General features: G+C 54.4%; 1 protein-coding gene across 3 annotated transcripts; it reads left to right on the top strand.

Annotated features, from left to right (window-relative positions):
- Positions 1-1280: 1280 nt before the first annotated feature.
- H6PD (hexose-6-phosphate dehydrogenase/glucose 1-dehydrogenase) lies at positions 1281-12895 on the top strand. Of its 3 annotated transcripts, none has more exons than XM_039564031.1 (7): positions 1281-1325; positions 2176-2325; positions 3551-3706; positions 4884-5539; positions 6645-6762; positions 8276-8545; positions 8851-12895. In XM_039564031.1, exons 4-7 carry the CDS (start codon positions 4913-4915, stop codon positions 10206-10208), a joined length of 2373 nt encoding a protein of 790 aa, XP_039419965.1. In that variant the 5' UTR covers positions 1281-1325; positions 2176-2325; positions 3551-3706; positions 4884-4912; the 3' UTR covers positions 10209-12895. The 3 variants fall into 3 exon arrangements, with proteins under 3 accessions (XP_039419965.1, XP_039419966.1, XP_039419964.1); XM_039564032.1 differs by lacking the exon at positions 1281-1325 and adding an exon at positions 2431-2543 and having other exon boundaries at positions 2022-2325; XM_039564030.1 differs by lacking the exon at positions 1281-1325 and having other exon boundaries at positions 2022-2325.
- Positions 12896-14333: the final 1438 nt, after the last annotated feature.

A 14333-nucleotide genomic window follows, 5' to 3' on the forward strand; every position in this document is an offset into this window, starting at 1 on the left:
CTGTGAATAAAATTCAGAGTTATGTCACAGAAGCATGGAATGGGCTGGGCTGGAAAGGACCTTAAAGATCACCTGGCTCCAGCCTCCGCCATGGGCAGGACGTTCCTCTAGACCAGATTGCTCAAAATGTATATATATATACATATATATATATATATATATATCTCAAATATAATGCAAGGCTTGTGTTTGGTACAATTTCATCTCTCAGTTACCAGCCCCAGCAGGAAGCTGCCCCAGCTCTGTGCCCAGTTCTGCCAAGGTGGCTCAGTTTCCCCACCTGTAAAGCGGTGGGGGTAAAGTGTATCTACTTGTATTAAATAATTGGAGACCTTGGAGTGGAAAAGACAGCAGGAACGGTGTGTGTTGCCAAGGAATGTGATGCCAGCCGTTCTGGAGTGCGGTTACAGCTGTTTAACAGTCCGAGTCTGCTTTACAGCTCCTTGCTGTTGCCACACACGTGCAAAGACACCTTTCCTCCGCTCCTCTCCTGTCTGCCTCTGATCACTCCGCCTGCCTTCACAAAGCCTGAGGTGCCTAAAAGCACTGTCAGGCTGATCTGAAACGCACCCCAGGAGGTTCACAAGATAATTCCTCCGTTCAGAAAGCACAGGACTGGAGCTGAGGGCACGCGTGTGGTTAGCAGGGGGATGCCAGAGTCATTTCAGGACACAAAGCAACGCAAGGGCTGTAGACAAATACACCTACAGATATAGGTATAAAATTAGAACAGCCACTCAGCTGTTCAGATCATTTTTCTTTTAGAATGAATCACAGAATCATGGAATGGTTTGGGTTGGAGGGGTGCTTAAAGCTCATCTTGTTCCAACCCCCTGCCATGCGCAGGGACCCCTTCCACTCAGCCGGGTTGCTCATGCCACATCGAGCTTGGCCTGGAAGGTGACCAAAGCCCTGGTTTCGGTCAAGGTTTTGCTGTAATGGTGCATTCCGAACATTTCCAGCCCGGACACCCGGTGGAGAACGCACCACGCACCCATCCGGGGACACGCCTGATGCAATCCCCAGGCGGGAAAAGGGTGCGAGCCCCGTGTCCGGGCGCCTGCCCAGTGTTCAGACGCATTCCCAGCACCGGTGCCCAGCGGTGTCCGGGCGGGGTCCGTGTCCCCCCGGGGGGCTGTGTCCCTGTGTCCCTGTGCCCCTGTGTCCCTCTCAGCCCTGCAGGATTTTTCTCCCTCCCGAGCGCCGGCGCCGGGCACCAGCCGCCGCCAACCACAGAGTCTCGGCCGGGTGGGCGGGGCGCGGCGCGCAGCGGGCGGGGCGCTGTGTCGGGCCCGCCGCCGCCGGCGCGGTGCGGTGGGCGGGAGGTGAGCGGGGGGCGGCGGGGCCGGGGGTCAGCCCGGCCCGGGGAGGGGTCAGCCCGGGCCGGGGAGGGGTCAGCCCGGACCGGGGAGGGGTCAGCTCGGGCCGGGGAGGCGTGAGACCGGGCCCCGCTCTGCGCTGCCCTGCGGCACCGCGCATCGGCCTCCCCGCTCCGGCACCGCGTGGGCGGCCGGAGCTCCGCGCGTGGCCGCGGGAGGGATGCGGGGCCGGAGCGGGGATGCGGGGACGGAGCGGGGCTGCTCCCGGCCCCCGGCGAGGGGGAGGCACAGACAGAGGTGTTTGGGGCAGCGGCAGCGCGGCACAGCCCCGGTCCGGCCCCTCCCTGCCGGCACCGCCCGCTGCCGGCCCCGCTCAGCCCGCGCCTCCCCCACTGCCCTCGGCCCCGGTGCCCTCAGCCCCGGTGCCCTCAGCCCCGCTGCCCGCAGCCCCGCTGCCCGCAGCCTCGATGCCCCGGCCCGGCCTTCCCGGTGCGCGGAGCTGGCGGAGCTCCAGCGCCGGGCCCGGGTCCCTCCCGGTGTCCGGTCCCTCCCGGTGCTCGGGTCCCTCCCAGTGTCCGGTCCCTCCCGGTGTCCGGTCCCTCCCGGTGCTCGGGTCCCTCCCGGTGCCCGGGTCCCTCCCGGTGCTCGGGTCCCTCCCGGTGTCCGGTCCCTCCCGGTGCTCGGGTCCCTCCCGGTGCCCGGGTCCCTCCCGGTGTCCGGTCCCTCCCGGTGCCCGGGTCCCTCCCTGTGCTCGGGGCTGTGGCAGCCGCTGTCACTCGTGAGCTCATCCCTCGGACTCCGCGCTGCCCACGCACTGGCGTGGCTTTCTCAGGGTCCCCCTGTCCTGCTTCTCCAGGGTTTTGGAAGCAGCTGCTGTCACGATGCCGGAGCACACGGAGTGAGGCTGAGTCAGAGCCAGAAGGGCCGAACACGAATTCGTGCATCTCTCAGCTTGCTCTTAATGCGAGTCTCCTCATTAAGCCTCGGACTTTTCCAGAAGCTGATGGTGAGATCATTGCTGCCCTAACGTTTGCATATGCAGAAGACCAGTATGGTTTGCCCAGTTCTCAAAGAATCTCAGAACCCTTTCCTTCGTGTGTTACCTGTGCAGAGTCCTGTGGGAGCCCCAGGCCATGCTGCATTTATCATAGAATCATAGAATATCCTCAGATGGAAGGGACCCACAAGGATCCTCAAAGTCCAGCTCTTTTGGCTATGCATCTGGTAATTATTTTTAGTGGGGATACAACAGTAACAAAAAATACCTTTTGCATTTTTTCTATGAAGACCTGAAAGGAGTTCCTGTCAACCTGGAGCTCCAGTGGCTGTGCAAGGGAATGCACAGTCTGACTGCTGGGCTAAGCTCTTACATGTTTTATGTGGATCGGGCCCAGGAATTTTTTCCTGAAGCCTTACTTTTTTCTGGCTGGCTGGGGGACTTTCGGAGTATTGTTTTTTAATGTGAGCAGTGGTGATTCGCTGATATGAAAGCAGTAAACAAACACTGCTGCGTTTACTGAGCTTATTCTGTGCAGTGTAGCTCAGTATTTTGCAATTGGGAGGGTTGTGAAACTGGCTCTCCGTTGGTTTGGGAATACACGTGACTGGCTGACTCTGCCAGGAAGTGCCTTGACTAATTCCCTCTTTTCCGTGGGTCTGGAGAAGCATGGCCCACCCAGACCCTCCCCATTCCTCAGGGGGTACCTGCTCCTGGCTGCAGCACAGCAGGGCTGCCCGGGCGCAGCGGGCAATGTGTCAGAGGCCTCTGGTTCCTGGAACAAAGGTTGAAGAGTAAATACCACTTTATTGCTCTGAGAAACTTTGTCATCTGTGTTGTAACCCCACAGCAGGGGGTGGGAAACCAAACAATCGTTTGTACTGCAGGCAAAGCCTCAGGAGCCACACTTGTGCCCCTTTGCAGCGCTGGTGGCTGGATTCCTTCAGTGGGTCTGTGGAGCTCAAATCGTGCAGAAGGAAGGGAGGGAGGGGAGACAGCCACAACAGAGGGCTGGAGAGATGAGTTAAACTCACAGACAGCATTATACCTTGTAGCTCTCTGGGAGCAGGAATTAGCACACATGCCTGTGCTTCACCTGCTCACAAACAGCAGCCAACAGCTTCAGCGCAGCCAGTGGGGCTGCACTGAGAGCTGGGATGTGCTGGGGCGTTGCTGGCTCAGGCACGTTTGCTTTTTCCTCTGTTGTCATTGGGTCTTTCCTCCCCTTTCCCAGGAAGGGAACGAGCTGCCTTATCTGTCCTGTTCACCCGACCATTGATCAGGGACACCCGGTCACAGGAGGAGGGAGATCTGCACTGGGAGAGGCTGTGCAGGAGAAGAATTTCCAGCTGCTTTTGCCACCGTGGTCTCTAAAGCTCCTGTGTTACAGGTGAGTCTGCTGGAGAGAGAGACACAAGACTTCTACAGACCAGTTCAAGCTGCAGACAGGGAGAGATACCCAGATGTTCCTTGTAATTATTTAGTTATCCTAATTTATTGACCAGAGCTCCAAGTTTTTAAAGAAGTTAATAACCTTGTGTGCTGCGAAGGCTCTGCTCCAACTAAACACAACTTCAGAGAATGGAATTAAGGGAAGGAGATAGCCAGTGTGAGAGCTCCTGAAATAATACCTGATGGAATGAGAACAGCACGGTGGTTTAGTCACTCCTGTAGGGGTGACTAAACCTCTCCTCAGTAGCATTACATCTCTTGAGCTGCAAAGTCATTGCTGGGTGTCTCAGTGTAAGCGCTAAATTTGTCTTTTCTCTTAAAAACAACTTTATTTTGAATAAGTAAGCGTGAACAAAGAGACTTTTTGTCCTGGCTGCAGTGGTTTGAATGGGCACTGAGTGGAGAAGGCCAGAACAGGATCTGCTCTTCAGTGGTGGAGGTTACAGGAGGCAGAACACAAACCCCAGGCTGTCACCTGGCCACAGACACAGCCACGGTGAGGCAGCATCTTGAGTGGCTCACATCAATCTGAGGACTAAACTTCTTCCCCAGAGTTGTTTTATCACACCAGTCTCCCAGTAGCCATTAGAACCCAGTTCAGTGGTGGTGCACGAGTCATTAAGTGGAAGGAGAAGAGCCTGGGACTGCCAGTGGTCATGTTTGTCCCTGAGCTGCTCTGACAATGTTGACATGAAGCCGTGCCAAGGCAGCACAGCACTGTTTGAGCAAAGTCCCAAACAGGACGTTGGAAGCAGGATCCAGTGTGCAGGCACATGTGCTCAGTATGCAGGCACGTGTGTTCCTTTGTGGGCAGCTCTGAGATCTGTATGAAAATGGGTTTCAGATTCCCGGTGCAAAGCTGTGGAACTGTGCATGTGCTGCCCAAAGACCTTCAGCACACACTGCCTTCCACTTCTGGTGCAGTAGGAGGCTGCAGCCTTATCGAGAACCCAAATTACTGCCTTGATTCAGATCCTGGAGGGGAGGAGAGGCTGTTGGGTGGAGGATCCAGGCAGGAGCCCTTGGCTCTTCAGCCAGGGGAAAGCAGGTACCTTGTGTTGTGTTCTGCAGCACTACAACATGGATTGATTTTGGTTTTTATTCCTGATCTCTAGTGTTCCTGGCTCTACCTCTTCTCCCCAAGATGCTGGGAAGGGTCCTGTGCATGGTGTTGTTTGTGGGAGCCTTCCCATTCCCAGCTGAAGCATCCCAGGGCCACATCTCCGTGGTCTTGCTGGGAGCCACGGGTGATTTGGCCAAGAAGTATTTGTGGCAGGGTCTATTCCAGCTCTACATGGACCAAGTGAGCAGTGGCCACAGCTTCACATTCCATGGGGCTGCCCTGGCAGCGCTGGAGCCAGGGCAGAGGCTGATGTTTGACGTGCTGAAGAAGCTGTCCTGTCCCCCAGACGAGGCTCCCGACAGGTGTGCTGTGCTCAAGGACCAGTTCCTGAAGCTGAGCCAGTACCACCAGCTAAAGACTGCTGAAAACTACACAGCTCTGAGCAGAGAGATTGAGACCCTGCTTCGCCAGGAGGGGCTGAAGGAGGCTGGGAGGATCTTCTACTTCTCAGTGCCCCCGTTTGCCTACACAGAGATTGCCCGGCACATCAACAGCAGCTGCCGGCCCCCGGCCGGGGCCTGGCTGCGCGTGGTGCTGGAGAAGCCCTTTGGCCACGACCTGCAGTCGGCCCAGCAGCTGGCAGCAGAGCTGGCAGGCTTCTTCAGGGAGGAGGAGATGTACCGGGTGGACCATTACCTGGGCAAGCAGGTGAGCAGCACACAGCCCCTGCCAGGCTGAGGGGCTCAGTGCCTGGGAGACTCCTGGGGGTCAGTTCTGCATCTGATGAGAGCGTTGTTCCCCTCCCAAATCCAGGCAGAGCCTGTCAGTGTGATCCAGAGCCTCCATTTGCTCCTGGAATCCTGTCCTGTTTCTCTGTCCTGTGCTGCTGAGAGAGTAGAGGGAATATGCAGGCCAGAGCAGGGCTTCCTGCTGTTGGAGTGGTGAGGGTCCCTTCTGCAGAGCGGGGCCAGGGTGTAGGGCTGGGCTCTGTGTGCCTGGAGCAGAGATGCAGAACTCTGGTGTCCTGCCCAAGGTCAGGGCTTTGGTTTCGCTGAGTAAGCAGCACCTGTCCTCTCACAGCTCCACATCTCATTACACACAGGGCTCTCTGCTTAGCCATGGCTTCTGAAAGCACGCCTTCATTTGATATGATAAGGAGCTGATGGGATGGTAGTTCTGTGGGATGCTTAGGGGGAGGTTTCTTCCTGCCCTGTGCTCCACTCTGGGCTGGAAGGATGTGGAGCTGCACTGCCCCAGAGGGAACGTGCTCAAGGACATGCCATCCTTGTGCCACAGGAATGTGATGTCACACTTTAAAGGCAGCCTGTTCAGCCACAGCACTGGACAGGTTTTACTGAGAAGTTGCATGTCCAGCTGCAAGGAGAGCATCTCCACTAAGAGGGGGGATTTCTTCTGTTTTGTTTTTGGGGGTTTATTTTGTCTCCCCAAAAGAGCAGATGTCTTTAGTGGTGTAAGCACCTGAACTGATGTATTTCAGCACTTCGGAACCTTGCATTAGTCCCAGAATGGCCTGACTCAGCCCTTTGTCCTCTGACAGATACAAACTGAGTGCTCTGCAGTTTGTAGTTCAGCCTTTTCACATGAAACCTCAAAATGCCTCAGAAAGACCTTCAATGTCTGCTCTGGACAGTCACTGGTGACCCCAGTGTGCATCACTGCAGGCTTTCCTGCTGCTTTTCTCTTCTCTGACCCACTCTGCTCTGCTGCCTGTCTGCTGGATGGGGCAGTGAGGCAGAGGCACTGTGGGAATCTGCTGAGTTTTTATTGGGTCTTTGAATTTTTCCCTTTGCAGGCTGTAGCCCATATCCTGCCTTTTCGGGATCAGAACCGACAGTTTCTGGACCCAATTTGGAACCGACATCATGTGGAAAGAGTGGAGGTTGTCTTGAAGGAGACTGTGGATGCTAAAGGTTGGTGAGGCGAGTGTGCAGAGTGTGCAGGGTGAGTGAGGGGGAAGGAGAACTGGTGAGTTCATTCATTGTGGGGAGGTGGCCCTTGAGGTGGTACTGGTACAGAAATAAAAAAGGAACAGGTGAATGTTGTGTTGCTCCCTGGAAGCAGAGAGGGTCTGTCCTACACTTCCTGTGCTGACTTCCAGGTTGTGTTGCTGCCTCTGAGAAAAAATCCCTTTGCAGTTCATCTGGGAGCAGGGGCAGAACCCCCACCGTTTTCTGCTGCAGAGCTCTGGGGGCACTGCTGGCCTTTCTATCCTAATTCTTGGTAAACAGCACTAGATTTGGAACTGATGCAGTCTAAGGCCACTTCAGCTCAGTGCAGCAGTAATCTGGTTGTTGTAACAACAAGCCTTTTGTGTTGCTGTCCTGTCAGACACCAGGCTCACCCTGAGTGTGCCTTTGTGCTGTTCTTTGGGAGGTGCTCATGCATCTCCTGCCTGGATGTTTCGGGTCCCTGGGTCAGTCTGGGTTTGTGTGCCTGGTTCTTTCCCTGCCTCTCTGTAGTAGGAAGAGCACTGCAGAGACAGTCCCAGCCCGGAGTGGTAGCGTGGGTCTCCTGCTGAAGGGCATGGCTGCACTGCCTCCCTGCAATGCTGCAGCGTCCCCTCTGCAGTGCTCAGCACAAAGCTCCCGGCTGGGCTGCCACCCGCAGCACTTCTGGGCACGGCAGGTGCCCTGGGCTCTGCACCATCAGGATTGCTCCCCCACTCACTTTACCTCTGCCTCCCTCCCCCAGCCATCACCAACTCAATTAATGCAATTTTATCAAACTTGGAGAAGTCTTTGGTTTGGCAGCTCAGAGCTCATCTGAGCCTGTTTGTGGGAGAGGGATGCACTGCAGAGAGGTTCAGGGAGAACAGCATTGTCTGTGCACAGCCCCAGCTACTCCCTGTGCCCTCCCCTCTCTGAACAACTTGGTGATTTTTCATTTGATATCTTTTTTCCTCTGTGCAGCTTCAGCTGGCAGCCTGGCTCCCAGCAAGTCTGCAGCATTGATTCCATTAATGAGTGTGCCTTTGGAATAGAGCAGGGGAGATAAATTATCAGTCAATAGGGGAAGCCTGTGGTCATGATGCAGCCTGCTCCTGGTGACACAGCCTTGAGTCACTCCAGAAGTGCATTGTCCTTCTCCCACTGTTCCCACCTCATGAGAAGCCAGGCAGGGAAAGGGAAGCATGGCTTTGTGCACGAAATTTTGTCTCCAGAGGGTATGGCTCAGCCAGAGCCTTCTGAGGACAGGAAAACCATCTAGTCCTGCTACAAGCAGTGACAGCTTCCACTGGGACAGGTTGCCCAGAGCTCTGTCCAACCACACCTTGAACACATCCAGTGGTGGGACATCCACAGCTTCCCTGAGCTTGATTGCTTCAGGTTAATCGTTGTGTGGGGAGGAAAGGAGCTTGGAGCTATAATGCAGACAAGGGAAGCACATCACCTGAGCAGCATTTTGCCTCCTCGCTGTGCCCAGGCCGCACCAGCTTCTACGAGCAGTACGGGGTCATCCGGGACGTGCTGCAGAACCACCTCACCGAGGCCCTCATGTTCCTGATCATGGAGCTCCCCGCCAACGTGAGCAGTGCCCACGAGGTGGTGCAGCACAAGCTGCAGGCGTTCCAGTCGCTGTGGGGCCTGGAGAGGAGCAGTGCCGTGCTGGGGCAGTACCAGGCCTACGACAGCCAGGTGCAGGAGGAGCTGCAGGAGGCACGGGGCTACGTCAGCACCACACCAACCTTTGCAGGTGAGAGTTTGGGCTGGGCCCTGGCAAGGGGAGCAGTCAGAGCTGAGGAGAGCAGGAGATGCGAGTCCTTGCATGCAGTACCAGCTCCATGGCTCTGGACCTCACTGCTGACTTAGGGATGTGTCCAGGCATCCACTGACGTGGTAGCTGGGAGCTGGACAGGATAACGCTGTTGTCATGTCAGTTGACTAATGACCCAGGATTTCTGGGAGCTGAGGAGGGACAGTAATGGGCAGGTGATGGGGACCCCCGGGAGCGCCTGCTGTCCACGTGTGGGATGGTAGCTGGGATCTCTGTCGTTCCAGGAGTGCTGATCTGCAGCAACAGCCTGCGCTGGGAAGGGGTCCCCTTCCTCCTCACCTCTGGGAAGGCTCTGGATGAACGGGTGGGTTACGCCCGTGTGCTCTTCAAGAACAGGGCCTACTGCACTCAGAGTGGCGCTCTGAGGGATGCAGGGCACAGCCAGTGTAAACCCAAACAGATCATCTTCCACTTCGGGCACGGTGCACTCAACACCCCTGCGGTGCTGGTGAGCAGGAACCTCTTCCAGCCTGTCATGCCCAAAGACAGTTGGAAAGAAGCAGAGGCTCGGTCAGACCTGCACGTCTTCGGACAGCCACTGTCTGATTTCTACATGTACAGCCCTGTGAAAGAGAGAGATGCATATTCTGTCCTCATCTCCCACATCTACCACGGCAGGAAGGATTTCTTCATCACCACGGAGAACCTGCTGGCCTCCTGGGCCTTCTGGACACCTCTGCTGGACAGCACCTCCCGCCAGCCCCCACGCCTCTACCCCGGGGGCGTGGAGAACCAGCACCTCCTGGACTTTGAGATGGTGAGCGGGGGAGTGGCGTTCACCCTGGCAGAGCCAGCGGAGCTGCTGAACCCCAGTGGGCAGATGCCAAGTGATTTCAGGGCAATCCAGTCCAAATTTCGGCAAAGTCCCCTGGTCTCAGCGTGGGCTGAGGACCTGATTTCCCAGCTGGCGTCCGACATGGAGGAGGCAGCAGTGAGGAGCGTGGCTCGCTCTGGGCAGTTCCACCTGGCGCTGTCGGGCGGCTCCAGCCCCGTGGTGCTGTTCCAGCGGCTGGCAAGGCACCACTACGGCTTCCCCTGGAAGCACACTCACATCTGGCTGGTGGACGAGCGCTGCGTGCCCCTGACCGACAGCGAGTCCAACTTCCTGGGCCTGCACAGGCACCTCCTGCAGCACGTCAGGGTGCCCTACTTCAACATCCACCCCATGCCCGTGCACCTCAACCGGCGCCTCTGCGTGGAGGAGGACAGGGGAGCAGAGCTCTATGCCAAGGACATCATGGCCTTGGTGGCCAACGCCAGCTTTGACCTGGTGCTGCTGGGGATGGGCACGGACGGGCACACGGCGTCGCTCTTCCCCCGCGCCGAGAACGGCCTGGAAGGGGCTCCCACCGTGGTGCTGACCGAGAGCCCTGTCAAACCTCACCAGAGGATGAGCCTCAGCCTGCCCCTCATCAACAGGGCCAGGCAGGTGTTTGTCCTGGTTTTGGGGAAGGGCAAGCATGACATCACCACCCTGCTCAGCAGAGTGGGCCACGAGCCCAGGAAGTGGCCGATCTCAGGCGTCAGCCCCAGCTCTGGCCAGCTGGTCTGGTACGTGGATTATGAAGCTCTGCTTGGGTGATGCCTTCACAATGTCCCTCCTCCCTTGTCTGTGTGGCCTTGACACCCTGGATTCTCCTACACCGTGTCCACGTTCCTCTGCTGCCAGCAGCGGCTTCACCCCTGACACCTCCAACCTTCTGGGAGATCCGTGGCCTGCAGCACCTCTGACATTGAGCCTGGAGGAAGCTGGGCTCAGTGTCCAGGAGGAGCCAAGAGGAGCCAAGAGCCCAGAGCAGCATTTCTGGCTCTGCTCTGGGTTCTGACCGAGATTTTGGACAAATGACCTCACCTTGAAGTGCCTCAGTTTTGCTGTCAGGCCTTTGTGCTTACTGGCATGTAACTACCTCACAGGCACTACAGGAGACTTGTTAAATCAACTGCCTGCCAAATTCTTCTATGTAAATTTTATATAATTCTCAGGCTAAAAGACAACAATAACACATTCATCCCCTGCCCTGCTCAGTCTGGCTGGGCCAGAGTCGTTGTCTCAGTGAAATGATGGTTGTGTGCACATGGATCCGTAACCTTGTCCGTGCAGCCCGTCCCGTTGGGAGCCAGGCTCTGGCTGTGGCTGTGCTTTCCTGGGAGCACAGACACCCGCTGCCCTTTGTGGCAGGTGGCCCCTAACTGCTGACAGGGATTTGTGAGCTCGCTGCAGTCCTGAGCCTTTGCAAACTGCCCAGCAGCAGAGGCTGAGCCTGTGAGCAGTAATTAGCTGCGTTCATTAAGTGGATGGCTGATACCACGGGGGATGGGGAAGGAAGACAAACCGCTTTTTAGGCTGTTAAAATAATGGGGACAGGGTGAGGAATATGGCAGCTCACAGAGCTGTTGTTTGCCAGCAGTGCAATAATTATTGAGGGAAAAGCTTGGTGCTCAGAGGAGTTGTTGGGTTTAGCTAGCAAAGAAATGTTTTCTTTAACTGTCTCAGTCTCTGAAATGAACTTTTCTCTCCTCAGAACGGAAGCTTTCAGCATCATTTGGTGGCTTGTGAAGTTTCTGTGGGAGGCAGCTTTGTAAAGTGCACACACATCTGTCACTGCTGCACACGCTGAGGGAGCTGCAGGGTTGGCAGGAGGTGGTGGTGCTCTTTGAGCTCGTGGACACTGACTTAGGAGGGAGGGAGTTTTCCCTGTGCACAGCCCTTGGGCACACGGGACTGGCAGATTCACCTCTGACAGGACAACAGAAAGTGCTCGTGGGAATGTACAGAAATTTATAGGAATGTACAGAAATTTATAGAGACGTGTGGTTCTGCTGCTCACAGGGAGCGTTGGAGACACCCAGTGTGCCCAGAGACCCCACTCTCCCTTTCCTAATTCTCTGACTTTCACCTTCCCAGAACGCTGCCACGCACAAGGGGTGTCCTCTGCTTCCAGGACATCCCCAAATGCTCTGATGGGTTATTTACCTTTGAGGCAGTGCCTTACCTGGGCAGGTTTGCCAGCTGGCATGGCTGGTGTCCCCCTTTTGGGGGTGTTTGCTCTGGGTGTGCCCTGGTCACAGGCAGGGTTAACCCCCAGCTCCAAGCCCAGAGAGAGCAGGAGGAAGGGGAGCACTGCAGGCTCCCGTGGCCAGGAGCTCTCTGGAATAACTCTTTCTGTGGCTGTGTCCTGGCAGACACTGGCTCCAAAATCCACCACAGTGGTTGGAGCAGCTGTGCAGAGCAAGGTGGTTTAGGTCTGGTACGTCCATGAATTCAAACACCATTTCTTTTTAAACAGAAATGTCCACGTTAACTTCATTCCAGTTCTTTTCTGTTTGGTGTGAGGGAACAAGTTTTAATTAAAAATTGACCTATGTGAGAGTAACTATATTGTTATGAACACCGGAGTTTATTCCTGTCTCACAGGTGATTGTGGCATTGGAGTTTTCCTATTTTTGCACACTTTCTTGTTAATGGGTGGCTGGCAATAATAATTGAAATAAACACTGAGAGGTTTATTTGCACTTTTTGAGTAAGCACATGGGTTTTTTCCCAGGGAGCTACTGTCTTTTCCAGCTGAAAATAGGGTTTATTTGTGAAGTCTCTATCTAGTGGGTCACCCCAAAATTCATCCTAGATTTTATTAAAATCCATTAAAAGTTTCCCCATGTTTTCCTTCGTGAATGGAGCTGTCTGGGTTGTTTGGGGGATTTTTTAGAACTGTGGGGTTTTTTTCACACAGACAATTCCTGTTAAACTCTTTAATACTTAGCATTTGCTAAATGAAAACCAAATATTTTGGAATATACAAAATTTACGACTGGAACGAGAGACTGGGTGGGAAAAAGGGTTAAATGAGCAACAAATCTGATGAGGAGGAATGGTAGCAATCCACTGGGCTGTAGGCCAAGGAACCAGGGCTATTTTTATTTTGGGAAAGTTATTAATAGAAGGTGTGCACCTTCTTGAGAGCTTGTATTAACCTTTCTTTGCAAAGGCAGCTCCATGGAGTGACTTCTTACACTCTGTTTCTCCTGTAAGTGATTATTGATACCAATTTTTATCAATTTTTTTAATGTCAAGTGCATTCCTACAATTCAGTGGTATGATTATTTATATGTCTTACAGAAAACTAGTGCTGGAAATAATTCATTTTTCACATCAACTTTTATAAATCAAATTGTAAAATCCTTTTTCCCATGAGTAAAGTTTTGTGATTCTTTTCATGTTGTTTAATGAATGAAGAATTATATTTATAAAAAATAAATAGTTTTTAATAATAAGTGTCTTTTAATTTCTTCCAGAGAGTTTTTCCCTGTCCTCCTGGTGAGTGAAGTTTTGGGGTTTTAGTTGTGCATAGTGGACAATGTCACTGCAGTATTAAATGTTCACTCTGACTCTTGCTTTTTTTTTTTTGGTGTCTCATCCAGACAAGGCCAGGACTTTTCAAAACAAGGAGCAGCCAAAGCCCTTTTAAGGTGAGAAGATGGAATCACCCAATGCTGTGCAGGGTCCTGGAATGGCCAGGCCTCAGGAAAGCCTCCCCTGATCCACATTTACTCCCTGAGTTGCATTTCCATGGATACTGTCACCATAGTGCAGAGCTGCTTAATAACACAGAGTTTATAGGAGTGCATTTTTAAGTGCAGTCTATCAATCTGTGAGCTGAGAGGCTGCAGTTGAAGTTCCAGCAGGAGCTGTGCTGTGACTCGGGCTGGCAGGGCCCTGTGGAAGGTCCCCAGAGCTGAGTCCTGGCCTCCACTCCAGCTGATTCCCAAGCGCTCCTGCCCAGACCCAAAGGAAAATCCCACCTGACACCTTCATCCCACAGAGAGAGCAGGCACAGCATGCCCGGGGAAGGGGAGGAGGAGCACAGCAGTTTCATCCCAGTGCCCCAGGGGAAGACTTCATTTTCCTGGCAAGGGGAGGATGGGAGGATTTAAATCAGATGCTTTCTTGCTGCAGTCCTGCTGATTCACAAGTGCTGGTTTCCCTGGCTGCGGCTGGAAGGGCTCTGCCCCTCACAGACCCGGTTTGCAGTGGATTCTTGGGCTGCTGCTGCAGCAGGGCATTGATGTAGCGCCGGGGTGTGGGGCTTTTCAGCGGCCAAACCCTCTCCAGATGCTTCAACAGTACCAGGAACAGTGAATGCCCCCCAAACACAGGGACCAGAGGCAGAGGTGGTAAAAGGAGCAAAACTTTCAGTGTCTAAACGCTTTTTTAAAACAAGTTTTTGGTGCCATGCTCTGCTTCTGCTTTGTGCACAGCTCAGGGTGCTCCTTAGCAGGATTTGTACCTCCAGATTCATTGCCTGCCTTAGCAGGGATGTGGTTCATTGCCTTCCTCTCCCCGAAAAATGGGATTGAAAATGTGGCCATTGCCTAAAAAGGGGCAAGAGAGGAGAGGGAGCGGAGGGAGTGGTTTTGGATATTTGCCCGCATGAAGAAGGGAAACCTTGAGTCAGATGCTGGGGAAAAGGGCAGCTTCACTCAGGGAAGAGGGAGGAAATGGGAGGAAGAGACCAAGCACTCTGCGTCTGTCTGAGGCGTGCACATCCCATTTGGGAATGTGCTTGTGGGATGGACCTGAGTGCTGCTAAAAAGCTTAATTCGGGAAAAGCGAAAAGTCTGCAGCACGAGGGAGGGGAAAAACCCAAGGGCGACGAGGATCCATCTGGCTGCCTGGGTCCCGCATCACCCCCGAGCCTTCTCGGGAGGG

Source organism: Corvus cornix, chromosome 21, assembly GCF_000738735.6.
Source record: "Corvus cornix cornix isolate S_Up_H32 chromosome 21, ASM73873v5, whole genome shotgun sequence".
NCBI lineage: Eukaryota > Metazoa > Chordata > Aves > Passeriformes > Corvidae > Corvus > Corvus cornix.

What these genes read in the sequence shown, in the direction of transcription:
- H6PD (XM_039564031.1), top strand. Translation starts at nt 4,913, where the DNA reads ATGCTGGGAAGGGTCCTGTGCATGGTGTTGTTTGTGGGAGCCTTCCCA. An exon ending in ACCATTACCTGGGCAAGCAG is followed by an intron (nt 5,540 to 6,644) that starts GTGAGCAGCACA and finishes TTCCCTTTGCAG; the next exon opens with GCTGTAGCCCATATCCTGCC. An exon ending in CACCACACCAACCTTTGCAG is followed by an intron (nt 8,546 to 8,850) that starts GTGAGAGTTTGG and finishes CTGTCGTTCCAG; the next exon opens with GAGTGCTGATCTGCAGCAAC.